The sequence below is a fragment of the Prionailurus bengalensis genome, chromosome A3 (genome assembly GCF_016509475.1).
Source record: "Prionailurus bengalensis isolate Pbe53 chromosome A3, Fcat_Pben_1.1_paternal_pri, whole genome shotgun sequence".
NCBI lineage: Eukaryota > Metazoa > Chordata > Mammalia > Carnivora > Felidae > Prionailurus > Prionailurus bengalensis.
Window position 1 is genome coordinate 74,310,341 of NC_057354.1, and position 26,805 is coordinate 74,337,145.

The 26,805-nt window shown below is 34.6% G+C and overlaps 1 protein-coding gene across 5 annotated transcripts in view; it reads right to left on the bottom strand.

Annotated features, from left to right (window-relative positions):
* Positions 1–839: 839 nt before the first annotated feature.
* PPP4R3B (protein phosphatase 4 regulatory subunit 3B) overlaps positions 840–26,805 on the bottom strand; it is a 66,996-nt gene continuing 41,030 nt past the window's right edge. For 3 of the 5 annotated variants that reach the window (XM_043603412.1, XM_043603416.1, XM_043603414.1), the window contains 9 exons: positions 25,097–25,228; positions 23,685–23,787; positions 20,132–20,173; positions 17,935–18,093; positions 14,565–14,734; positions 11,932–12,071; positions 11,347–11,531; positions 9,303–9,505; positions 840–2,516 (listed from right to left, as the gene is read on the bottom strand). In XM_043603412.1, the coding sequence (XP_043459347.1) occupies positions 2,421–2,516; positions 9,303–9,505; positions 11,347–11,531; positions 11,932–12,071; positions 14,565–14,734; positions 17,935–18,093; positions 20,132–20,173; positions 23,685–23,787; positions 25,097–25,228 (1,230 nt within the window). In that variant the 3' untranslated portion in view covers positions 840–2,420. The remainder of the gene's footprint in view (positions 2,517–9,302; positions 9,506–11,346; positions 11,532–11,931; positions 12,072–14,564; positions 14,735–17,934; positions 18,094–20,131; positions 20,174–23,684; positions 23,788–25,096; positions 25,229–26,805) is intronic. The other 2 variants (XM_043603415.1, XM_043603413.1) reach the window with 1 other exon arrangement.

Below are 26,805 nucleotides of genomic sequence, written 5' to 3' on the forward strand. Positions count from 1 at the left end.
ACAAATGTGGGCTCTGGCTTGCTTCAAGGAGTGAAGATAAAGATATAAAAATCCTGATCTGCCTGAGTGAGGGTAGTCATTAAGACAGTAGCTAACATGTGGAAACTTAATATTCTTTCAAAGGATACTTTAAGCCCTCTTTTCATATCATTGTGGGTGAGCCTAGGTACCATGAAGACTATTATCCTGTAAGTCAACAAAACATTCACATTTCTGCTATAAGAATGGTTCCTATCTATGATGATGAGGATTTAAATGTTTGACTCGTGGCAATTCTTCAGAAAGGAAAATTAAAGAAACTCTCCATAAGGTATGCAGATAATATTTCCTACTGGAACTTTAAAATTACTTAATCAGTAAGAGTCAAGAGTAAATAGGGAAATGCTTTAGACCTGGGCTTCTTCGATGACAAGAGGAAATTTATTAAGAGCTAAGAGGAGTGAAAGGGGCTTCACAGAACTTTCTTGAAAGAAAATGTATTCAGATGGTGATTTTACTGATATTAGTTTAAATTATCCTGAGTCACTTGCCTCTTAAAGTGGAAGGTCTTTTTCATTATATGAACCTTTAATCAAAGAGATAAGACTAGCCCCATGCTGTGATGTTTTGGTGCTGGGACTTTATTTGCCCAAGGCACACCTTCTGTAAGTAGAATCAGTAATACTTAAAGTGCAGTCAACCTTTGTTAGAATTATTTCATTCAGATTGGTGTATGACTTAGTGGTTTATAATAAATATCTATGGATAATTTATTGACTTTTAAAAGATACTATAAAATGGACATATCTCAAAATGGAGTTAACTTATATTTACAACAAACCAAACAAAAGCAACAATCATAGAATTACAGGGTCACATTTTAATTCCTGAATTTTACAGGTCAGCATTAATATCACCACATGTATACAAATGGTGTAAAACAAGTACAGTGGTATTTTTTAATACAAAATAAACATCTGTTTTATGGAAAAACTATACTTCATATCTACACAGACAGCCCATCTTTTCCAAACAATAGCCAAAATTAAAATTAACTACAAAATCTCCAAAACAGGGGAAACTGCTTCAGTTTAAGCTATTCCAGGAAAAATGGACCCATAACACATTACAAGGGTGATCTGAAGATTGTAGCTGGAATTACTATTTTTCACTTTTTTTCCCAATGCATTAAATTGTAGTTTGGGGGACATTTTTCTCACTTCAGCATGATCTCAGATCATAGATGAGCAAAACTAACATTAAAATATTTACAGTTAACTTGCTGTTCTAAAAATAAAACTTCTTAACTGTTTGCCTCAACTTACTATTTTAAGTTCATTTACGTACATGGAATGTGCTTTTATTCTTTAAAAAAAAAAAAGCAGCTTTCATATTACACCCCTGTTTATGGAAAAACTTCATGTGCTGCATACTGACTTTGATACTGAAGTAACTTCTTGGATCAAAATGGCCTCTAGATATGCCACTTAATTCAGCACTATTCTTTGTATGGAAGTCTTTATAAATTACACTTTAAAACTAGCTTGCAGCTCTGGACAGAGACAACTTAACCAACAAAACAGAAAGTGACTTCAAAGTATCCTCCACCAAAGAGTGACTGGGAGGGAGACAGTTGGAAACATTCTGTTCAACCCACTCCCAAGTTTCTAGAAAAAATCATTTCGAAATACTACTGTACTGTACTGTACTGATACTTGGCATCAGTTATCTCTAAAAGTGCTGATTTTAAAGTTCTACTGACAAAACTCTCCATTTTGAATCCAGCTTGTTTTCATCAAAATACATACTGAAAATTCATGGTGTAGAAAACTCAACATGTACTGTAACACAGAGTGTACTTCCCTCCAACTACCTATAAGGCTGAATTTGTTAAAACTTCAAAAAATGGTCCCAACAGCATAACTTCACTTTTATGATAGTTGAATTTGTTTTCCATAAAAAATTTTTTAAAAAGAGGCAACTGATTAAAAGAACAACATGGCCAGCACCATTATACAAGTAATGTTATTGGGTTTGTAACTAAAGTTCTGCAATTGTTTCTAGATCGGATACCCCCCCCCGGAGCAACCCTGCATTTAATATTTTATCAACCTTATCCCTCCCCAAGCCATTCCCAAACCTGAGAGTTTCCTCACTGAGAGGCTATCTCCCAGGTTCAGGTCACTAACCTTTTTTTGACAGCCTGAAAGGCAAACCCCTTAATTACTAGCAAGCAATCAAGTTCCTGGGAAGCCTTTTTTTGTTGTTTGTTTTTCTTTTTACAGAACTAAACTCTCCTAGCTGATATACTGAGTATCTTTTGCTACTCCTTGTATATTTATAAGTTCAAGTGAGAAAGCTTTCTGATTCAGATTTTCAGCTCATTGAACAGATGCAGCATTTTAGTAAGACCACACATTTGAGGGTCCCCAGTAAATATTTTATGAGCCAAGACGAGGTCTTTTCCTGGGAGATGTTTCTTCTTCTTCATCTTCCTCTTCATCATCTGGATAATCCACTAACCCAACCAAACTGCCCTATTGAAGAATAAAACAACTTTTTTTAAAATACATAACTTAAGGGAAAAAAAGGTTATTAGTGCAGTTGCTTTTAAAGACATCACAACTTTTCTAATCATATATATCTCAAACATAAATTTGATACAGTAACTGATTGAAAATTATGAACACTTGGTACTAGTTGGTGGCACTCTTAAGTTATTACCCTCAACTTTTTTATTCAGCCCTTGGATTTTTAATGACACCTCACAATTCAATTCAGCAAAATTTCACTGTGGAAAAGTATTATCTCCAAAAAGTAGGACTCACAAATCATCAGGATACTGGAAGGAGTGAGCCGGAAGGACCTTGGAGATGAACTAGTTCATCTCTATGTTTAAACTATAAAATAGTGACAAGTAGCCTCCTTTTCGCCTCTGTTCTTCATGTATTTCATGTGCACACCACTGTTTTCATTCTGCTTTTGATGAAAAAGAACACATGAAGTGGGTCATACAACTAATAACTAAAAAATTCAGGGCTACCTTTCTCTAACCAAAAGAAAAGATGAGGTAATTCAGGTGTTTGGTCTTTTAACGCATAATGGATCCCTTTGAAAATCGTATTAAAGCTCTACACATTCTACCCAGAAAATTACATGTTCTCAGGTCTGTGTTCATTTTGAACCGACACCATGAAGTTAGTATGTATGTCCCACAGGTTAAAAGGCTGCTGTAAACAATGAATTTAGTTTAAACCCTTCAGACCTCAAATACAATAGAAATAACTCCTACTTCACAGCTACGTAGCTTCATGTCTAAAGAACCCAGACATCTGGCAGTAACACTTTGCCAAAATATAACTGAACCACTGTAGTGTTAATCAACAAAGGTCTCTGAGCAGCTAGAAAGAAGTTATCAGAAAGTGTGGGAATTAAATCAAATTTCTTTGTAACATATATTTACGTGAGCATCTTTCTGCTGTCTTCTCAGCTTAATAACACACAAGTCTTAAGTTTGATAAGCAAGAGGTAATATGGCTAAATTGTTAAGAATGTATTTGATTGTAGTCTGCCTGACTTCAAATTCCAAGGCCACCATTTTTTAGGTGCATGACTGTGGGCAAGTGATTTAGTATCTCTATGCCTCATTTTCATTATCTGTAAAATTGGTATTAATAGTACTTACACCTCACTGAACTATTTTGAAAATTAAATTGAAAATAAAACATAAAAAGCACTGGGCACAGTGGTTAGTATGTAGTTAGTGTTCAGTAACTGCTATTAGCTGCTATTACTAATATCATTCTTATTTATTTGGTTTCAAGCCAAACAAGTTAGATGAGAGGAGATAGAAGACATTATTACCTTATAAAAAGACACCAGTCTGATATTCACAAAGATAACAAGTTATCGAGGAAAGTTTTCATTATGCTTAGGGATTACAGATTATATATCATAATGTACAAACATTTCAGTTCCCAATGGGTAACATTTAAAATGACTTCTTGGGGTCCCTGGGTGGCGCAGTCGGTTAAGCGTCCGACTTCAGCCAGGTCACGATCTCGCGGTCTGTGAGTTCGAGCCCCGCGTCGAGCTCTGGGCTGATGGCTCAGAGCCTGGAGCCTGTTTCCGACTCTGTGTCTCCCTCTCTCTCTGCCCCTCCCCCGTTCATGCTCTGTCTCTCTCTGTCCCAAAAATAAATAAACGTTGAAAAAAAAATTAAAAAAAAAAAAAAATGACTTCTTAAGAAATAGTCTATCTGAAACACTCACCTACATAATTTCAATTTTATCTCTATACCATAAACAAACTCCTATATAGTAAAAAAAATCATGTTTACTGAAAAGAATAAAAATATAAAATGTGAAATATTGGAAGTAAAAAGACCTGTAATCCAGAGGTGTACCCTGTAAACAATTTGACAGTTTCTGGACTTAAACTATTAATATAATTCATCATGTTAAAAAATTCTAAGGAGAGAGAATTCAAGAATTATCCTCTATGCAAAAAACAAAGGACAGATCTTCCATAAAAATGATTAATGAAATTTTTAAAAATCATCAGCAGGAGTGATAGCTTTTACATCTTCTAATTTTTATAGCCTTAATTTCTTTATCTCACCTAACTGGATTGGCTAATACCCAGGAACAATGGTTAAATTACAGCAATCATAGTGGCATCCTACCTTGTCCCCAACTCTGGTAGGAACACTGCTAATATTTTCTTAAGCATAAAGCTAGCTTTTGGTATCAGCCATACATACCATGTTAAGAACCTACCTACTTATTTGCATTTTTACTGAGTAAATTTGATAAACTGTAAATGTACATTCTATACAGAAATACGTATAAGGGGGTGCCTGGGTGGCTTAGTCAGTTAAGTGTCTGACTTTGGCTCAAGTCATGATCTACTGGTTCATGGTTTCGAGCCCTGCTGCAGGCTCTGTGCTGACAGCTCAGAGCCTGGAGCCTGCCTCAGATTCTATGTCTCCCTCTCTCTCTTTGCCCCTCTCCTACTTGCGCTTTCTCTCAAAACTAAATAAACTAAAAAAAAAAAAAATACACATGTATATGAAATATTTTGTGTAGAAAGTCACATACAATTGTTTTAACTGCACAAGGCTGGAAACAAGTTTAAAATGCATCAATGGGGGGCGGGGGGCGCCTGGGTGGCTCAGTCCTTTAAGCCTCTGACTTCGGCTCAGGTCATGATCTTGTGGTTTGTGAGTTCAAGCCTTGTGTGGGGCTCTGTGCTGACAGCTGAGAGCCTGGAGCCTGCTTCGGATTCCCTCTTTCTCCCTCCCTCCCAAATTAATAAACATTAAAATTTTTTTAAATGCATCAATAGGGTTAGTTATAAATTGAAGTGTATCATACGCTGGAATTCTATGGAGGAAGTTCTTTTATATCCTGATATGGAAAGCTCACCCAGATAAGTCTGTTATGTGTTATGTGAAAAAAGCAAGAGCAGTGTTCTCTTTTGTTAATCTGGGGCAAAAGAAGTGTTTGTTTTGGCCGCCTACTAATAGTTTCCCATTCTGATTTCATTTTTTTTTTTTGTAACTATTTTTCTTCAAGGAAAACGTGAATGTTTTATAGCTCTACAGCTAAAAAAAAAACTTGGTAATTTCATTAGTAGCTAATGTCTTACCAGCCTTGAAAACTATCAAGTTTTCAAAGAATGCAATTTTTTAAAAAAATTTTTTATTTCTGAGAGAAGGAGAGAGAGAGAACATGAGAGGGCAGGGGCAGAGATAGGGAGACAAAGGATCCAAAGCAGGCTCTGTCCTGACTGCAGAAAGTCCAATGTGGGGCCCGAACTCATGGAACTGTGAGATCATGACTTGAGTTGAAGGTGGACGTTTAACCCACTGAGACTGAGCCACCCAGGCACCCCTCAAAGAATGCAATTTTAAAAAATATATTAGAACTTTAGGATGCCTTGCAAAGGAGAATTAGAAAAGTTCACATCTGATCTATTTAAGAACCAATCAATTTGATTACAGCAATAAACAGACAGTGAAAATGGTTAAACAGGGCACTGCTGATAAAGAACCTGCCACCACTTAGAAATGTGGCTACACTTTGATGAAAAAGGCTGAGAGCCAATTTAACTAGTTTCACTTCCGTAAACTCCTATCTTGCTTAATTTCAAACTTTTGTCATAGCCTAGAGTGACTGAACAATTTATTTTCCAAGAACAATCACTGTTTTCTCCTTGTCCCCCAAAAAGATGTAGACAGATACGGCAATCTGCTGTTAGTGTCGAAAGGGTAAAAAATGTGTTAGTGCTTGCATTTCATTTTGCTCGGTCATAAGTAAAAAATTATCTGGAAGGATAATAAATTAAGAACTCTAAGAAATAGCCCAGAAAGTAGAACAAGAAGATTTAAAAATTGAGTAATAAGCGAGGAAAATTATGAAAAATTTTTTTTTTTTTTTTTAAACGTTTATTTATTTTTGGGACAGAGAGAGACAGAGCATGAACGGGGGAGGGGCAGAGAGAGAGGGAGTCACAGAATCGGAAACAGGCTCCAGGCTCTGAGCCATCAGCCCAGAGCCCGACGCGGGGCTCGAACTCACGGACCGCGAGATCGTGACCTGGCTGAAGTCGGACGCTCAACCGACTGCGCCACCCAGGCGCCCCAAATTATGAAAATTTTAAGCTAAACCTAGAAGGCCCAACATCCAAACAATAAGTTAATAGTGAAGTAGCACAAAATGTCCTCAAATTGAAGGACATGACTGTTTGGCTGCTTCCAAGAAGAAAATAAAATAGCACACACAAAGGATCATAAATAAGAATGTCTTCAGATTACTTGATAGCAGTAACTTCAAATTTTTAAAAGAAAATTATTTCCAACCTGATTCTATATTCAGTTAAACTGTCAGTCAAGTATGAAGACAGAATCAACATATCTTCATACATGAAGGTCTCAATACCTCTCATGGCATTTTTTTTTTTTTTTTAGAAAACAATTATTAGAGGATATGTTCCACCAAAATGGGAGGGAAAATCAAGAAAGAGTCCAGAGACATGAGATGCAGGAAACAATCCAAGAAAAAGAGAGGCAAAAGAAGTACTAGGATGATGGCTGAGGCAGCCATAAGACAAAAGCTGTGCAGCAAATCTAGACAGCAACCGATCTAAGCTGGAACTGGAAGGGAGGCTTCAAGACAGAGGTCTCCACAGGGGATACTATGTGGAAACTAACCTGAGAGGTAGTGAAAGAATTAGTGACAGGCACCTAACTACTGCAACAAATGAAAAAATGGTGGCCATTATTTACTCTAGAAAGAGAAAAGTTACCAAGAAAAATACAGTATAGGAAAAAAGACCAGGAAAAAATTCACAAAGAATATTTATATTGTCATCACAGCAATACAATTATCAATTATTTAACCAAAAATTGTGAGAGAAGAAATAAGGGTGAGGGTGTGGTAAAGACTGTTCACATGCTAAATTCTTACCTACCATAACAAGAATAAATTAGGTCTAAACTTGGCAAAACAACCCAGAAGTATTAACATATTACTTAGAAATAGAAGGTACAAGAGTTTTAAGCTATCTCTGTGGAAAGGAAAAAGGACTGATTTTTTCCCTCAACATTTTAATACTACTTTGACTTTTGACAGTAAGTGCATGTATTGCTTTGATTAAAAAAAAAAAAAAGTCTATATTGAGAGGGTGCAAAGAGTGTTCTAAGCTCTTTACACTTATTAAAAAATTTAATATTTACAACATGCCTTTAGAGTAGGTGCTCTTTTATCCTTGTTTATAATGAAAAAAACTAAGGTTGTGAGAGATTTAATAATTTACTCAAGGTCAAACAGCCTAGAAAGAGGCAAAGCCAAGATTTGAACCCAAACAATTGAACTCCACAGCAAATATTCTTACTATAGTATCACAAATATTACATTAAATTGTCCTATCAAGAAGGGAAAATTAATTTTAAAACTTCTAGTTAAAAAACATAAGGGGCGCCTGGGTGGCGCAGTCGGTTAAGCGTCCGACTTCAGCCAGGTCACGATCTCGCGGTCCGTGAGTTCGAGCCCCGCGTCAGGCTCTGGGCTGATGGCTCGGAGCCTGGAGCCTGTTTCCGATTCTGTGTCTCCCTCTCTCTCTACCCCTCCCCCGTTCATGCTCTGTCTCTCTCTGTCCCAAAAATAAATAAACATTGAAAAAAAAAATTTTTTTTAAAAAAATAAAAAACATAAAATGTTTCAAAAGCAGTAGAATCTCAGTGACAATGCTACTTCTGTGATCTTTAGTCAATAGCCTACCTCAATGCAATACTGACTAGACTCCACATTTTTGTAAAACAATAAATTCAAATTGTATTTTGTGTTCAAAACTAGATGCATCACTTAAGGTTAGGTTTTCTACTACTATAACATTTCCCTCCTCTTGTCCTTCTACTCTTCTCCTAACAGTTGTCTTGTATTTATGCCTTTTTATTTTATGCCACTCCTTTTTGGGGAAAAGGATGGTTGCGTATAATAACAATATAAATCAAAGAAGAGAGTTTTATATAAAATTTAAACTTGTTTATATAAAACAGTAACCAATGGGAAATACATATGCTATGCAAGTAACAAAAAGGCTAATATCCTTATAACTGAAGATTCATTCATATTAAAAACATAAGCCAATTTTAAAAAGACAAGACTATGAAAAGACAACTTGCAGAAGAGCAAATTCAAAAGGCTAATAATCAACGTTGCTACTAACACAAAACACACAACTGGGAAAGAGATCTATTCTGTTTATGCAACCTAATGGGCAAAGATTAAAAATAAATTTAACAACACTGGCAAAGCTGCAGTGAGCCAAGCACACTCATACAATGCTTATAGTAACATAAGCTGGTATAGACATTCTGGATGTATCTGATAATATGTATGAAAACATTCCTTTATGCATCTATCCAAGAAAATAGCTTAAAATGCAACAATACCAGCAGTCCCATCAATGAAATAGCAGAATCAACTTATGTGCTCCAAAATATTACTGGGTGTGTTGCTTACAAATATTATGATACAGATAAATAAAATGAAATTCTGTGGTCATCAACAGTATTTAAGTAACAAAGAAAAATTCTTTTAACAAATAAATAAAAGCAAGATACAAAACTGTTTAATTACATGTCTGATAAACCCATATACCTAAAGAAGAATCAAATATTAGCAGTCATGTTCTCTGATGACAGCGTGCAAAACTTTCTTCTTTGGAATTATTTTTATTATCCAAATTTCCTTCAGTAAACATGAAATAATTTTAAAGATGGAAAAAGCAAAGTTTGTGTATAGAATAGTTTCACATACCTTGGTGGCTGTTACTGATGTGGCCAAATTTGTAGTTTTGGAAGAGGATCCATTAGAACTTGCTGGTGGTGTCTGAGCCACTACAGATTTACTGTTTGTACTGTTTGTTCCATTAGCAGCACTGGCAGAGTGGGAGAAAGTAAATTTGAAGCCACTAGATGATGTCCTTTTGGGAAGGTTTTCTTTGTCTTCACTTTCTTTTGCTAAAGCAAAATTTTAAATCTTTTTTAGTAAAGATTCCTAAGCAAAGCATCTGAAAAGCACAGTAACTTTAAAACTTATAAATCATTAATGTGGATGGAACTGGAGAGTGTATGCTAAGTGAAATAAGCCATACAGAGAAAGACAGATACCATATGTTTTCACTCTTATGTGGATCCTGAGAAACTTAACAGAAACCCATGGGGGAGGGGAAGGAAAAAAAAAAAAAAAAGAGGTTAGAGTGGGAGAGAGCCAAAGCATAAGAGACTCTTAAAAACTGAGAACAAACTGAGGGTTGATGGGGGGTGGGAGTGAGGGGAGGGTGGGTGATGGGTATTGAGGAGGGCACCTTTTGGGATGAGCACTGGGTGTTGTATGGAAACCAATCTGACAATAAATTTCATATATTGGAAAAAAAATATAAATTAAAAAAAAAATAAAACTTATAAATCATTGCCTCTGCTTTATAAGAGTACATGTGTACAGTGGTAAGTCTTTAATTAGCTGGAATCTTAGAAATCTCAGGATTAGAAAGGATCTTAAGAATTATATACCAGAATCTGTCATCCTACGCTAGAATTCTACACTGCTGTATCTAGGACACATCAAGGATTCATTACCTGCCTGACTTCCTTTTACTGTCTCTTTGCAGCTTCTAACTCACTGCACTGATCCTATACTCCTATAGTCCTTGTGAAAACCTGACAATCCCTCCCACAAGTCAGTATTTTAAATGCTTAAAGACGATGATATGATCATATCTATCAGTCTCTTATTTCCTGAATATTCCAGGTTCCTTTATCTGTTTCTCTTATGACATAGGTATCTACTATCCTTTCATATCTGGTTGCTGTTTTTGTGTATGATTCTTGAGTGGATGTAGTGCTTCAAGCACGGCCTCACTGCCCCTTTCCACGGCAGTCAGGGTAGTGCCTGTAATGAGTAAAGGTAGAAGAATTAGGTCACCAAAAATTACCACCTATTCCTTAGGACATTTTAATGGGCTATTTGCTCCCCCAGGCTGAAGTAAACAGAACTAAGAGCATTAACGAGTACATGATGAATGATGCTGGGAACAACAGTTTCAGGAAAAATGTAATAAATCAATAAAACACTATCTAAGGAGAATTGCCTTTAGAATACCTCACATTCAAAATCACAAACTTTATATGAAGTCCAGGAAATGCTTTGCTTTTCAAAATGTAAATTTGTATTAAACATTTATATGATATATGGAGGGCAGTACTCCAATAATGGTAATTTTTTAGGCCATAGAATTAAAGTGATTCGTTCTTTTGAAAGCCAAGTAAGATCTCAGTTTTCAAAACAAGTTAAACTATTTGAAGGATGGGAAATTTTACTTTCATTTCTCTTCCCTTGATAGCGTATCTTTATTAAATTTTTATAATGATTTTAAAATTTCAAAGAGCAAAGTTACTTCTCTGAGCTTAGTTTCCTCACCTGTAAAAGGCAGAGTGCTCTGGAAAGTTTCTATGGATCTATATGGTCTCTATTATTATTGAGGATTTCAGTACAGAAATAAATCCAAGATTATTCACAGAAGACAATGTATTAAGTAGAAAATATAATAATTTCAGAAAATATAATAATTTCTAAATAGTAAATGAAGGGCATCACAAAATGACAAGTTTCAAGAAAAATATTTTAAACATGAAAATAAGTCCCAGCTTTGGAAAAAGATGTGGAAATTTTAAAAGGTCACATTTCACTATAAAATTCCTATCTTTCATACTTTATATACTATGGCCAAATCTTCACAGACAACTCAATAATTTCTGTATTTAAAAATGATGCACTATTCAAAAACTTAAAATTTTAATACCTTTTTTGGTCTCCATAAATTTTTCATAAGTATCTGGAAAATCATCTTCTGGCTTAGATTTTTCTACTGGTGCCACAACTGCTTTTCCTTCCTCCTCTTCATCTTCATTAAACCACATTTCTTCATCCTCTTCCAAGGCTTTTGCATCTCTGCGAAATCTGTTACTACGCAATATAGATGGTACACTGTAAGAAACATACCACAAATACTAATGACTTAAAGTTTGTAACCAGATTAAATTTGAGAATAAATATGTATAACCAAGAGGAGCTAAAGTAATTTTAACTGAGTATAATTTATATCATAACCACCTCAACTGTGATACAAGATGTAACCAGAAAATATCCCAAAATATTTAAGGATATTGCAAACTAAACTAAAAATTTACCTTGAGTTATGATACAAAGCAGTCATTTTTCACATAAAAGATTCTGGTAAGGAGAATATCCTACCCTTCTATAAGACTCTGTACTATCTAATGATGGAAAGAATGCTCCTGGGTAAATTTATTATGTCAGATCCAAACAAAAGATGATTTTGGATATAATTATATAAACTATAGATGCAATATACTTAAAACAATACCTGTTCAGTTTCTGATTTTGTCTGTCTTTTTCTTGCTCATATTTAGTCTTCAATCCTTTGAATGTCTGAACATATTCAATTGATTCAAGTGCTTTATAAAAGTTTTCAACTATATGTGCAGTAAGAGACTTGATATCTTCCTGTATAAGGACAAAATTTACAATTCAAATATAATTCAATGACTGTTAGGAGAAAAACTTAAAGAAACTTTTTTACAGTTCCAAAGCTGACCAAAAAAGATTTTTCAAAATCGCATTCCAAAAATAAGTGTCCTAGTTTCTTTATACATGAGCCAGGCCTCCTCAGAAAACTTGGAATAAAAAAGAAGCCTTTTTGGGGGGCTACTAAACATCTGAAAGTAAACAGATTTAGTTTATATCTTGTTTATTTTTTCCATTTATGTAGCACTTCACAATTTAAAAAGCACTTTAACGTATACTTTCACTTGATCCCCCTAACAATTCTATGAAATAGGGTTCATTACTCCCATTTTACAGAGAAGGAAAATTGAAGATCTCAGAGGTTAGATGGCCTGATCCAGAGCACACAGCCAGTTAGAAAATCATATTCTTTTTTTTTTAAATTATATTTTCAACAAAATGTTAGGTGTTACTTAATGATTCCTTCTTTAACTGGTAAGAAGCCTTACCTAAATAATAAACACAGACTCCTTTGACTATATTACATGTACAGATATGATCAACTGTTAACTTGAATTCCACCTATTTCCAGTCTTCCAATGGTATAATTTTTGTGAAAGAAACTGACAGCAATAACTTCTAAATTCTATATGAACCATCCTAAATAATCATTCCAAATACCTGAGTGTGAAGCAGGCTCATTAAAAAAAAAGTTAATTTATTTGTAATTTTTCTTTTTTTTTTTTATTTCTGGGACAGAGAGAGACAGAGCATGAACGGGGGAGGGGCAGAGAGAGAGGGAGACACAGAATCGGAAACAGGCTCCAGGCTCCGAGCCATCAGCCCAGAGCCTGACGCGGGGCTCGAACTCACGGACCGCGAGATCGTGACCTGGCTGAAGTCGGACGCTTAACCGACTGCGCCACCCAGGCGCCCCTTATTTGTAATTTTGAGAAAGAGTGTGCGCCCAAGTGGGGAAAGGGCAGAAAGAGAGAGAAACAGAGACAGAATCTCAAGCAGGTGCCTGAATAATATTTTTATTATTAATAATAGAAGTCGTCATTTAGGAATTTAATATTAGTAAAAAATATACATGCCACTTCTTTAAAAGATACACCATAACAGGGACACCTGGGTGACTCAGTCAGTTAAGTGCCCAACTCTTGATTCTCATGGTTCCTGAGATCAAGCCCCAAGTCAGGATCCATCCTGACCGCACAGAGCCTGTTTGGGAGTCTCTCTCTCCTCCCCTCCCCCACTCAGGCGTGCACACGTGGGCTCTCTCTCTCTCTCTCTCGCTTTCAAATAAGCTTTAAAAAAAAAAAAGATATACCACAAACTGTTTCTTTTAAGGATTTTAAGTCTTTAAATTAGTTCTCCTGTAAATCTCAATTAAGAAATATTAGAAACCCAGGTAAAATGGTTCTGTACTATACCCTGAACAAAATGATGAGTCAAGTTTTGGGATTCAATGTACATTTATCAACTACCCAAAATTATTTTCTGAAAAACAAATTCAATCATAGGAATAGGGATGGGGTTGTTACCCTACAACTCATTTTATCAGTATCTCACCAAAAACTTTAAGGAAAAAAATACAAAAGTCAATCTCTATTCATTAGAACAGTGCACTGTGAACTGGGGTTCAGATACTTGGTAAGCTAGTTAAGTATGTTCCCTCTTTTCTAAGGCTAAAGAGTACTTCTATCCTCTTCATCCTTTTGAAAACCATACTCTTAGCAAGTGACTATTATTAGAAAAATAATCCAGTTAGCCAAATCATCTTTATCTGAGAATAGCATATCATGAGCAGAAATGTGATTTGTAACACACACAACTAGAGAATGAATTTCTAGCTCTGATTTTCTTTTTTTCAAATTCTTTCTAACCATGTGGCTATTTGCCCTGGTGGAATGATTTCATTGTGTGGGAGAGGGAAAATTTATTGTACTGGTTCTACAGTTACCTGTCTTATCCCTGTTGCTCACATACAGTTCTCTCCAGATCTTTTTATGACAAATCTTATGTTGCCCCAAAGCGAGCTGTGACCTATCTTCAAGCTCTGACTGTGCTCCTAACCAAATGGATGCTCTTGAATCAATCACTCAAATCAGTTTGGATGACTCAAATACCTCATCTATAAAATAAGGCAGTTGGAGTGGTCTGCCTACTTCCTGGTCTCTTCAACTTAAAATTCCATGATAAAAGCCTACCTTTTATACATCTTCCATCAAAGTTTACCAAAGTAATTATTTTCAACCTTTCTATATTTATCACTACCTCTACAACAGATCAGAGAGATCACATCATTGAATGGCATGCTTGACTGAAAAGTCTACATACATATGCCAAATATAATCCTAAAACATTTGGCCAATAAAAATAATACACAGTAAACATGGGTTAAAATATTATGCTCAATTTCACAATTTAAAACATTAACATTGCTAAACATACAATTATTTTGTTAAGAAGCCTTTACTATAAACTTACCACTCTTATAAATTCAAATAACTCAATGACAGCTGAATTCAACAGATTGTACCGAGTTCCGTTATCCAGGAGAGCATTTATAACTGGCTCAAAAAGATTTCCCTTCGTGATGTAACGATTATAAAATTCATCTTTAAGGCCAATTATCCGCCTCATAAAACGAAGAGCACCTAATTAAAAATAATACAGGGAACAAATTGATAATTTATTAATAATTATTGGGAAGTATAAAGAATGTATACCTCTAAAATAAAAAGTGAACACTGTGTACTAAAAATAATTGGGTTTTGAGGGAAAAAATAAGTTAGGGAGAGACCACTTAAACTTGTATAAACTTCTCTGGTAGCTAGCAAAAAGTCCAATAATTGGTATTTAGGAGATAAATAAACTATTCAGGCAGGTAGCTCCATGATATAGAGATTAAAAAAACATATAGAAAGCACAGGCTGCCGATGCCGGCAGTACTGGGAGCAGTGCTGGTGGACATGAAGACAGTACAGTGACAGCAGCTCAGGACCAGCGCAGGGCTGTCCGTCACGGAAGGTGGGCGGAGCAGCGGTATAGCCTGTCAAGACGGCCTTGCCTCTCTGCAGGAGGGAGCTCTGAAGGTAGGTACTTCTTTGTGATTTCCTGAAAATAAAGCCAAAGGGGTTCTTGCTGCCAGCTTAAGAGGAGGGCTGAAGGTCTTTTACTTTTCTGATGAAAGCTACAGTTCCACTCTTACCATTTCAGTTCTCTTTGCCTTGGAAAAAGCATCTGTGAACTGACGCTACCTACACATTATAATGTCATTTCCTTGTTTACCAAGTGCTTATGAGCTGTTTTGCCATAGCAGATCAGGCTGTACTTGTAAAAGAACAACAGAGTAACAAATAAGCAGTATCATCTGGCTTTTCACATTTTAGAATACTGAAATGTTCAGTCTCTCATTTCAACCCACTGTTCACAGATGGAAGTCATTAAAAGAAGTTGTGTCTGTCAAAAGAGGTTCCTAATATTATCTGAGAATAAAACAGAAACAGGCCATGTAAGGTCTAAATGTAGGATGACTGTAACACTAAACAAGTGTGAAGAGAAGTGCTAGACTTCTAACAACACCTAGTCTTTGGAGCAGAACAAGAAGTACTTAAGATTAAAAAGACTGAAGCACCGGTAAAGATGTGAGCACTCTCATACACTGCTGGTGAATAGTAGGATATAGTAACAACTACACTGCTAATTATAATGGAAATCTTGAAGCAATGTAAACATGTAAATACTGGAGATTTGTTCAATTATGGCACATCCACATAAAGAAATGACTCTGCAGTCATCCCTAAGCACTGGCTACAGAAAGCCACATAAGAACACCTATCATGAGAACATCCATCTTCCGAAAATTAATATAAAAATTTAATGTAAATGTGATCAGGATGAACTAGATAAAATTATTTTTAAGTTACTGTGGAAGAACAAGTGTCCACGAACCAAGAAAATTATGAAAACGAAAAGTGAGGAGGGACTTAGCAGATAATTAATTTTACAACAAAGATGCCATAGTGGACTAAGAATAAACTTTCCCATTTATTTCGTCTAGTAAAGTAACAGATTTAAAAATATTAGTCCAGAAGTAAGACACAAGATATATGTGGTAACTTACTGGATAACAAAAGAGAAACTTTCATTCAGTAAGAAAAATATAGTTTATTTAATAAGAGGATGGGCACAGTTGGCTATCCATCTAGAAGAAAACAAAGCAAGACCCTCCAAACCATATACAAAAACAAACCTCAAATGTATTACATATATAAGTAAAAAATGAAATAATAAAAATATCAGAAGTAAAATGAGGAGGATATTTTATTTGTATAATCTTAGGACATAGATGTTCCTAAGCAAGACAAAATCCTCAAAACTCATAAAAAGAAGACATATTTTTCATCAGGGAGAATTTTAAATTGTTATGTCAAAAAATAAAATAAAGGTAAATGTGAAAGACAAATGAGACTGGGACATTTTCCCCCCCAAACATGATATATTACTGGTATCTCTAATATAAAATGAGCTCTAAGAAAAAGGTAACAGACAATCCACAACAGATAAAATTCAAAAACACTAAAACATGAAAGTATGTTGCCAAAGAAAACATAAATTAAAACACAAGTGGAATACCACATTTCCCATCATCTGCCTCCTAACATTTTAGGAGCCAGTAAAACTGAATGCTGCCAGAGTGTCAAGTGCTTCAATCTTTTGGGAAAGTTATCTGGAGGCTGTATGTTAAACTCAAATTTAAAAGGATACATTAAAACTATATAAACATTCTTTTCTGGCAATAGAGTTATTGGGAATCTACACTATGGAAGATTGGTTTATGGAAATAAACCAATACTTAAAAGATTCATATACTAGACTACTTACTACAATGTTGTTTGGAGTGGCAAAATACCAAAACAATCCCATAATCTGTACACTGCAGAATGGCAGAATAAATTGTGGAAGAGCCACTCCATCAAATGTTACTCAGCTACATTTAGGAAAACAACTTAGTTGAGACTATATTCAATCACCTAGAGTAAGACTAAGGGACTGAGAAGTATGTTAATATGATCCTTTTTTGGATAAAAATAAAAAATACCTGTAACTGTGTAAATATGTTTATATAAATGTTTACGGATACAGAAAAAAATTGTGCAGGCTGTTAATGGTGGCTACTTTTAAGGTCTTAAAAATAATGGTTGGGGGATTAATATTTTCTCTATATATTAAATGTTTACATTTTATCTATGATTTTTATGCTCAGAAAAAACACACAAAGCTCTTTTTATTTGGAGAGAGGAAGTTGTTAGTTTATCTCTATTTGCAGGTAAAATTGTGAAGAGGAAAGGAAAGTTAAAAGTTTGGCAACCATCAACTGAAGCAAATACTGGCATTTAAGTTTGATTATTACCGGTTCAATTGGTCTACTGAGGGGGACTACTCCTAAATTATTTTTACAAGTTCAATAAATAACCCGAGTTACACAAAAATATTTCAAGGCTATATCTCAAAAGTATAAAAAAAAGTCACCAATGAATGACAGTGTAATGAAGCGGATGTAAAACACAGTAGGACTTGTTCTATTAGTGAAACGCTGTTGTTGTACATGCTATTGTATCACGACTTAAGCCAATTCAATCCAAATGTGAGTAATATGTGGGTGGGAAGCACCATGACCTATTCCTCCTGTCCTTTAAATAAAAGATTAGTACTTCTCATAAAATCATCTTTTTAATAGCATATATACTGCTAAAAAAAATAAAGTCCAATGGGTAACTTCAGGGTTTATCTCTATTAAAAATGTTGTTCCTTAAGATATTTTACAAGAACATTCATTTAAAGTGTTACTTACACAACGCCAGGAAAGTGTGCTTTGAATTCATCAAGACCAAGACTCTTCTTAGCAAGTCCTTGTTCATAATATAGTTTTTTATGTGGTATGTGTGATGTTCCACGCAAAATGTGAGTAGTTCTAAAATTAAGGCAAGCAGCTGTGCTGTTTGATAATTATCTACAAAGAAAGTCATCATATGAAAATAAAATAAATATCGCAATTCATCTAAATAGAATAAAGCTTATGTCCTAGATTTTAGAGCAACAGTAAAATTCTATTTGCTCCTCATTTTTATATCAATTAAAGAAGCTACGGATTTTTACTTTTTCATTAGCAAACTCCCCAAAAGTATCATCAGTTTTAGTGACTAAATGGATACTTTCTAAGGCTCTTGTATAAAATATTTATGAATATTAAGAAGAAAGTCTAAATAAAAATCTACAAACATGATAAGAAAACCGTCATTGCACTGAGATCTTCTTAGTAGTGTTTCCTTAATATGTGCTATTACTATTAATTAACCGATAAAAAGAGTCCACAGTAAATAGCTCAAACTTTTTGCCCATCACATGGTACAATATAAATTTCCCCAGTAAAATATGTTTTAAAAATTCATTTTTGAGAGAAAGAGAGCAAGTGTGCATTCACGAGTGGGGGAGGGGCACAGGGGGGACAGAGGATTGGAAGCAGACTCTGTGTTGACAGGAGCAAGCCAGACGCGGGGCTCAAACTCACGAACCATGAGATCATGACCTGAGCCGAAGTAGGGCACTCGACCGACTGAGCCACCCAGGCGCCCCAATATGCTTTCTTTAAAGACACCTTTAAGGAAAGGACATTTTTGGCTATTTGAACATCAAGTGAAAAATATTACATCAATATTTATTTTTAACAATAATCATCTTAACATCAAATCAAGATATCCATGAGATGCCTACTGAAATAAACTACACTGTTTTTTTTTCCCTCAAGAGGCTTTGGTGTATACATTCATGAGATTTCAAATTGTTTCCTGAACATCAAAATTGAATGTATGTCAAAGGCTCATGTCAACAATTACCCACACCTATTACAAATGTTTTAGGCAAGAAATATTAAGCCGTGAGGAAATTTTGTAATTACAGCTTTACAGAGTAAATCTAGTCCAACTATTGTATTTTTGAAGAAGATTACAATTATAAATAAATATTTTATGCAACTATGATCCTATCAGGAATAAATCAGCATTCTTTTGATAACAGAATAGCCATTAAAAACTGGGTCACCTGTTCAGTTTTTAAGTGGCTGGTTCAGTTGGTTAAGTGGCTGATTCTTGATTTTGGCTCAGGTCATGATCTCATGGTTTGTGTGATAAAGTCCTGTGTTGGATCTGTGCTGAGAGTGCAGAGCCTGCTTGGTATTCTGTTTCCCTTTCTCTGCCCCTCCCCCACCCTCAAAATAAATAAATAAACTAAAACAGAAATACAAAATACAGTTCTGGTATTTCAAAGATCCTTCCTACTTTAAATGCAAGTAAAGAGTTTTACTTGCTTCAGAGCAATCTGTGTAACCAGCACCACAACCAATATATGAACTAGTCCCTCACCATTAAAAAAACAAACTCTCTTAAACTCTCAATTCCCAAATTTTATTTACAAAGATTTTGTAACAATGATCTGCAGTGTTAATAAATGTCTTGTTTTCACATTCTCAAATTAGGACATGAAATTACTCATGATATCTTGAATCCAATCTCTCCTAGACCTTTGATGAGCCTGGCAGAAAAGATAGGATGCTAGGTGCACACAGCATATTTTCTATACTCCCAGCCCCACACCTGCTATGCATGTTCCAAGCAGAAGCAACAGTGTTTACACTCACATTCATAAACAATACCTAAGCATAATGTTGTCATCAATACTAGTTCCTAACTGGCCTTAGGATTTCAAAGATAAGAATGAACTAAAATCCTCAATTTTCAGATATCTTCTCAAAAAAAATATCAGAAAATAAGCTCTAAATTTACAAAAACAAAAAATTCCAACTGGTTTTCTATCTTTTATATTGGAGAAAGTGGATCCTTTTCTTTATTATAAAGAAAAAAGGAAATATATTTTTTTAATTTCATTTGTTTGAAAATATGCCTTTCCTAGCCTTGTATAAATAAATGCATTATACTCTGAGGAAAAAAAGCTTTCACTTTGTATTAGTTCATAAAATAAGAATTTATACTTACCAGGGCAAATCGTGCTGTTCTTGTTAGATCCAACTATATTATCTAATAAAAAAAGTTAAAGTCAGTTCAGTAATAATTAGATCACATTTTCCTAGTACTTTACAACATACAAAGCATGTCTTTGATCATAATCTCATTTTACCTGGATAATAACCATTAAGAATTAGTTGTGAGGAGAGGGTAAGGGGGTGGGCAAAATGAGTAAAGGGAGATACAAGGTTCCAGTTATGGAATGTATGTCACAGGGATAAAAGGTACAGCACAGGAAACATAGTTAATGGTACTGTAACAGCACTGTGTGGTGACAGATGGTAACTACAACTTGTGGTGAGCACAGCTTAATGTATAGACTCTTCAACGTATCACTGTGTATCAATTATATTTCAATTTAAAAAATTTAGTTGCTTCAAATATACCTGTATCTGCAATTGTTTACAGAATTGGGTGCAGATGAGGAATTATTAAAAGACAGTATCACAAATATTCTGATAAAAGAAAGTGAGGTTACAACCAGAGAAAAGAATGATACTTCTTTTACTTCTCTTAGCCATCTTCCAACAATTAGGACAGGTCTCTCTACGGAGGAGTTTCTTCAACTCCAGAATAACACATACGTTAACAATTAGTCATTTATGCTTTGAATTTTGAGAAAATAAGTAAGACATTATAAGTTCTGATTTCTAGGCACATGGCTTACAGTACATTTGTGTAGAAAAAAATAAGACTATCACACAGCATTGTGTATGATAAAAAATCTGGAAACAAATGTACATTAGAGGCAGAAAGGTTAAATTACAACATACTCGTAAGAGAATATTATGTAGGGATTAAAAATAAGAACTCTAGCTATCAATATGGACAGATTTCTAAAAAGCACTGAGTAAAAGAAAAAAAATTGCAGAATATGAAAAACAGAAATCAATTCTTATCAAGTTTGAAAACATGAAAAATAATACATTATACATGTCATAATAATATAAACAGACATGGGGTGATAAACTTCAAACTTAGCATTTCTTGAGGGATGGGGGAAAAATGAGAATGTGGGGAGAACAGGAAACTCCAACAAATCTGTAATTTATTTTCTTTTCGAAAATATTTGGAAAAATATGTCAAGTTAGTTTTGATAAAGCCAACAGGAAATATATGGGGGTCTGTTATACAATTATCTAAATATTTTTGTATGGCTGGAAGTATTTTAAAATAAAGATTAAAAATTTATTTTAATTTATACATATGAAACCATTCTGCATGAAAATGTTCTGCAACATGTTTTACCCAACTATATATTTTTGGGAACTAGTCAGATGATAGATCAAAATTCAATTATTTTAATTGCTATATAGTATTCCATTATATGAATATACCATACATTCTTCATTTTCCTACCATGAGCAAGGCACCAACATCCTTGTACCTGTCATGCACATGCATAAATGTTCCCTAGGGAAATACAAATCAAAGCCACAATGAGATACTACCTCGCTCATGTCAGAATGGCTTACATTAACACCACAAGAAACAGGTGCTGGTAAGCATGAGAAAGGGGAAACTCCTGCACTGTTGGTGGGAGTGCAAATTGGTACAGCCATTCTGGAGAGCAGTATACAAGTTCCTCAAAAAACTAAATATAGAACTACCCTAGGATCCAGTAATTGCACTTCTAGGTATTTACCCAAAGGATACAGAACTAAAGATTCAAAGGGGTACATGCACTCTAATGATTATAGCAGCATTATTAACATTATTAAATGTCCACTGACTGATGAATGGATAAAGAAGATGTGGTGTGTGTGTGTGCATGTGTGTATCTGTGTCTATATATCTGTATCTATTATCTACATGATAGAACATTACTCAGCCATCAAAAAGAATGAAATCTTACCATTTGTAATGACCTGGATGGAGCTAGAATTAGAATGTATTATGCTAAGTGAAATAAGTCAATCAGAGAAAAATACCATATGATTTCACTGATACGTGGAATTTAAGAGACAAAACAGATGGCTATATGAGAAGGGGGAAAAAAAGAGGACAGGGGGAAACAAACCACAAGAGTTTCTTAACGATGAAGAATGGAGGGTTGATGGAGGGAGGTAGGTCGGGGATGGGCTAGATGGGTGATGGGCATTAAGGAGGGCACTTGTGATAAGCACTGGGTGTTGTATATGATGAATCACTGAATTCTACTCCTGAAACCACAACTGCACTGTATGTTATCTAACTCAAATTTAAATAAAAACAAATAAGTGTTCCCTAGGATAGACACTCAGAAATTGAATTGATGGTATTATGTAAGGTGTGCCCAGTTCACAATTTTATTACTTTAGTAAATACTCTTTCACTTACTTCTTAACTGACTCATTGAATGTGTCCCCCCTATTTCTCATTTCACCAGATGAGTTGTATGCTTATCAAAAAGTCCTTTGTTTATGCTAGTTATTTTTGGCAGTATGAATACATAATTTAAATACTGCAGACTGATGTAATATCATAAAAATGTAGTATCTATGGCTAAGCTGAATACAGTAGAAGTAGAAAAACCAGAAGTTGTAGCTGATGAATTACAGGTGTAGTTTATGTGTGATAGAGGACATGGAAATATGTTAAAAAGTACATAAAAAAAAAGGCTTGCCCCTCTACAAAATATCAGCAAATGAGTCAGAATTTAGAATAAATATTTACAAGGGTGCATGGGTGGCTCAGCTGGTTAAGCCTCCAACTCTTAATTTTGGCTCGGGTCATGATCTTGTGGTTCATGAGATCAAGTCCCACGCTGGGCTCTGCGCTGACAATGCAGAGCCTGCTTGGGATTTTCACCCTTGGGATTCCCGCTGTCTTTCTCTCTCTTTCTGTGTCTCAAAATAAAAATAAACATTAAAAAAGAATAAATGTTGACAGAGTTTTTAACTTTATTTTTTTTTAATGTTAATTAATTATTTTGAGAGACAGAGAGTGAGAGAGAGAGAACCCCAAGCAGGCTCTGTTCTGTCTGCACGGAGCCCAATGCAGGGCTCGATCTCACAAAACATGAGATCATGACCTGAGCCAAAATCAAAAGTAGGACGCTTTCCAGACTGGGTCACCCTGGTGCCACATACATAGTTAATTTTTTTAAACCGTTCTCTGCTTTAATCAACTTTTTTGATTAACTCATCAACTTTTGATCCTTATGTTGTAAAATTAAAGAGTTTTTACTATACTGCCAAATTATCCTCCAAAATGATGGTTCCCTTGGATTTTCTAATATAGGTAATATACTGTCTACTCTTATTCTCGATACTAACTCTAACAACTCTGGGAACAATCTCCTTTTGCTAGGTGTTTATAAATCTCCTCCTCAAGGTGCAATGCTTTTTGCCACATTTTCTGTATCATTGTCTAACACAGACACTCTGAAACAAGGGAAATCATGATTTTATACTGCAGTTAAAAATTTTCAGTATTAATTTCCCTGACATATAAAGCACTGAGGAGACATCTTGTTGTAGATTTAATACTTATTTTAGTCTTCAAAAACAGAAACCATAAGCAGATAAGTAAGAGACCGTACCCTTTTCACACTTGTCTTCTGAAGTATTGGTCAAAAGTGGTGCTGTGAGAACATGCATACAATGGTTGTAGAAGAAATTTAGAAATTCACTTTTTTCAGTTTTCTGAAATATACAGAATTAAAAAAAATACTTTATTATCTTTTAATTAATAAAATGTCTCTAAGAATTAGTGCAGGTCATACACAAATAACAGATACTTTAAGATACCCCAAAAGCAGCAAAAAACTAGTTTTATGTTCAACTTGATATTTTGCAGTACTAAAAAAATCAAATCTATTTCGTATTACTTATTAAATTAAAATGAAAGCCAAGAAAATGATGATAAAAAGTTTATCTGAGGAAAATTATTCAGAAGAATTTTTCTTCAAATACACTTGTGATCTGCAATGCAATGAAGAATATCTATCAAGCAATGTGGGAGGAGCAACTTAACTGCTTAAACTTTGAAATTCCAGATTTCATAGCATATCCAAATATGAAAAAACACCAAATTGATTTATCAAACCATCTGAAACAGGGCAGAATTTAGACTTATTTATTTTTTTTTTTAATTTTTTTTTTCAACGTTTATTTATTTTTGGGACAGAGAGAGACAGAGCATGAACGGGGGAGGGGCAGAGAGAGAGGGAGACACAGAATCGGAAACAGGCTCCAGGCTCTGAGCCATCAGCCCAGAGCCTGACGCGGGGCTCGAACTCACAGACCGCGAGATTGTGACCTGGCTGAAGTCGGACGCTTAACCGACTGCGCCACCCAGGCACCCCTAGACCTATTTTTTTAAATTAAATTTATTATTTGGAAAATAATGCTTTTGATTTTGGCCACTATTTTTTATACAAATGGTCTCATAAATAAGTCATGATTTAAATACAACATACGTATTCTCTAAATATGAGGGAACTTTATAAAGAAAAAACATCCCAACATTTTGAGACAACTATTAGTATTTTGGAATATTTCTGTAAGTCTTTTTTTAATGACTTCTCTCTTACTACGCGGTTGAGACCATTCAGTACATATTAATTTTTAATATGATTAAATAACACATAACATAAAACTTATCATTTTTGCCAATTTTACTGTTTACGGTTCAGCAGTGCTACATATATACACACTGTTGTATGCTAACTTTGAAGAACTTAAGAGAGGCCAAGGGCCATAAATAGAAAGGCTAAAGTTTTACTAAGGTTTTAGCAGATTACAATCTTGTATTTTGCCAAAAATAAACTGCTACAGGACTGTCACTGCTACTTGAATGCCAAGTGTACAAATACTTGTTTTTCAAAATTGTACAAATTTTAAAATATTTTATATTTACATATAATTTATATGTTTATACATAATTTATTATACATAAAATCATTTAAAACTGACTAGACTAAAACATTTTTATCTCAGAATAATTTCTTACATTAGTTGTAGCCAGCATGTTCTCTGGATCAATTAGAGTACGAAGAAGTCCCATTAACTGAACAGCACCTCCTAGCTCAGGATCAGTATCACAGATCATTTGTTCAATTACTACATTAATGAGAAGGATATCCTGAAAGAAAACATATTTCCATTAGACCTGGTTTGGAGATAAGACAAATATACCAACTGAAAGAATAAAATCAGAATTATACAGAAAAAAACAAAGAATAAACAAACTTTTTAAAGCTTTTACATTCCTAATATTTTGCAAAACATATTTAAACTTTTAGGCACCTAATATCTTTCAAAATTCTATAAACACATGAGTGAAAAAACCTAGTAAAAAAAGCAGAGCACACTACAGCTTATGATAACCTCAGTATAGGGGAAGTGGGAAACAAAACAATTTACCAGTGATTCTTGTTCACTGGAAATTCTAACAGATGCTCATTTTAGGTTTCAGCCTCAGTTATGAGTTTAGAAGTTGAGTAAGACCACATATCTTGTGACCCTAAAACACAGATTGTCTCAGCTTTTTTTTTTTTAATTCTTTAACGTTCATTTTTATTTTTGAGGCAGAGAGAGCATCAGTGGGGGAGGGGCAGAGAAAGGGAGACACAATTAGAAGCAAGCTCCAGGCTCTGAGCTGTCAGCACAGAGCCCAATGCAGAGCTTGAAGCCATTAACTGTGAGATCATGACCTGAGCTGAAGTCAGACGCTTAACTGACTGAGCCACCCAGGTGCCCTGATTGTCTTAGCTTCTAACGAGAAAATCCTTTCTGGCAAAAAAAGGGGAAAACTCAGTACAACTCTCCACAGGAAGCAAGTGGGTGTGCACTGTGTTACATAATAATCTAAAGCTACACAGATTTGTTGTTACATTAGTTGCATGCTTTGGCATCTAGATTATGAAACTACAAAGCAGCCTGCAGATACAAAATCTGCTTTTGGCATATATTTTTAAGAAATCTTGGGAATTAAAATACAATACAAAGCGACTGTTCATGTCAAAGAAAAAAGTTTTCACATCAACTCAGTGGATCTGAGAATATGTTTATAACTGGGGGAAGAAAGGTAGTAACTAAAGGAGATGAACTAGGGAACTGCGTGGAATGAAAATGAACTTAAATTGGGAGAATTCTGTAAAGTAATAAAAAGAAATCTTCAGTATAAAGCACTTTTTGTTATTATTTTGTTTTGCTAGCCCCTCTCAAACTTAATATATTGTGATTTCCAAAAATATTTCCCTGTAAAGTTCCTTAAATTCAGCGAAGAACAAAACCATGTCACAGCAACTGAACTGCTCAAAATTAGAACCCTACCCCTACCATGTTTCAAAATTTGAACACCAATAAATCAATTGTCATGGCATTAGGAACAGAATAAAATATCTTCAGAGAGTTATTATGAAATAAAATTCACAGACCTACATTAATAAATTCAGATCCAAGCCTCATTTCAATTAGAAGGAAAGATTACACATTAATCTGCTGCTCTTATTCTGATATGATCGGCAAAGCATAACTCATGTAAAATATCAAGATACTACAAAAAGGTGTCCGCTAATAAACTTTCTTCAGAACAATGCTATGGTATTTACTTACTTTAAATCTGTCAATATGTACAAATTGGATTCTACCAGTTAATTAGGGCCTCAGATAATTTGCTCAATTATATACAATCTTCTTTCATAAATTCATTCATTT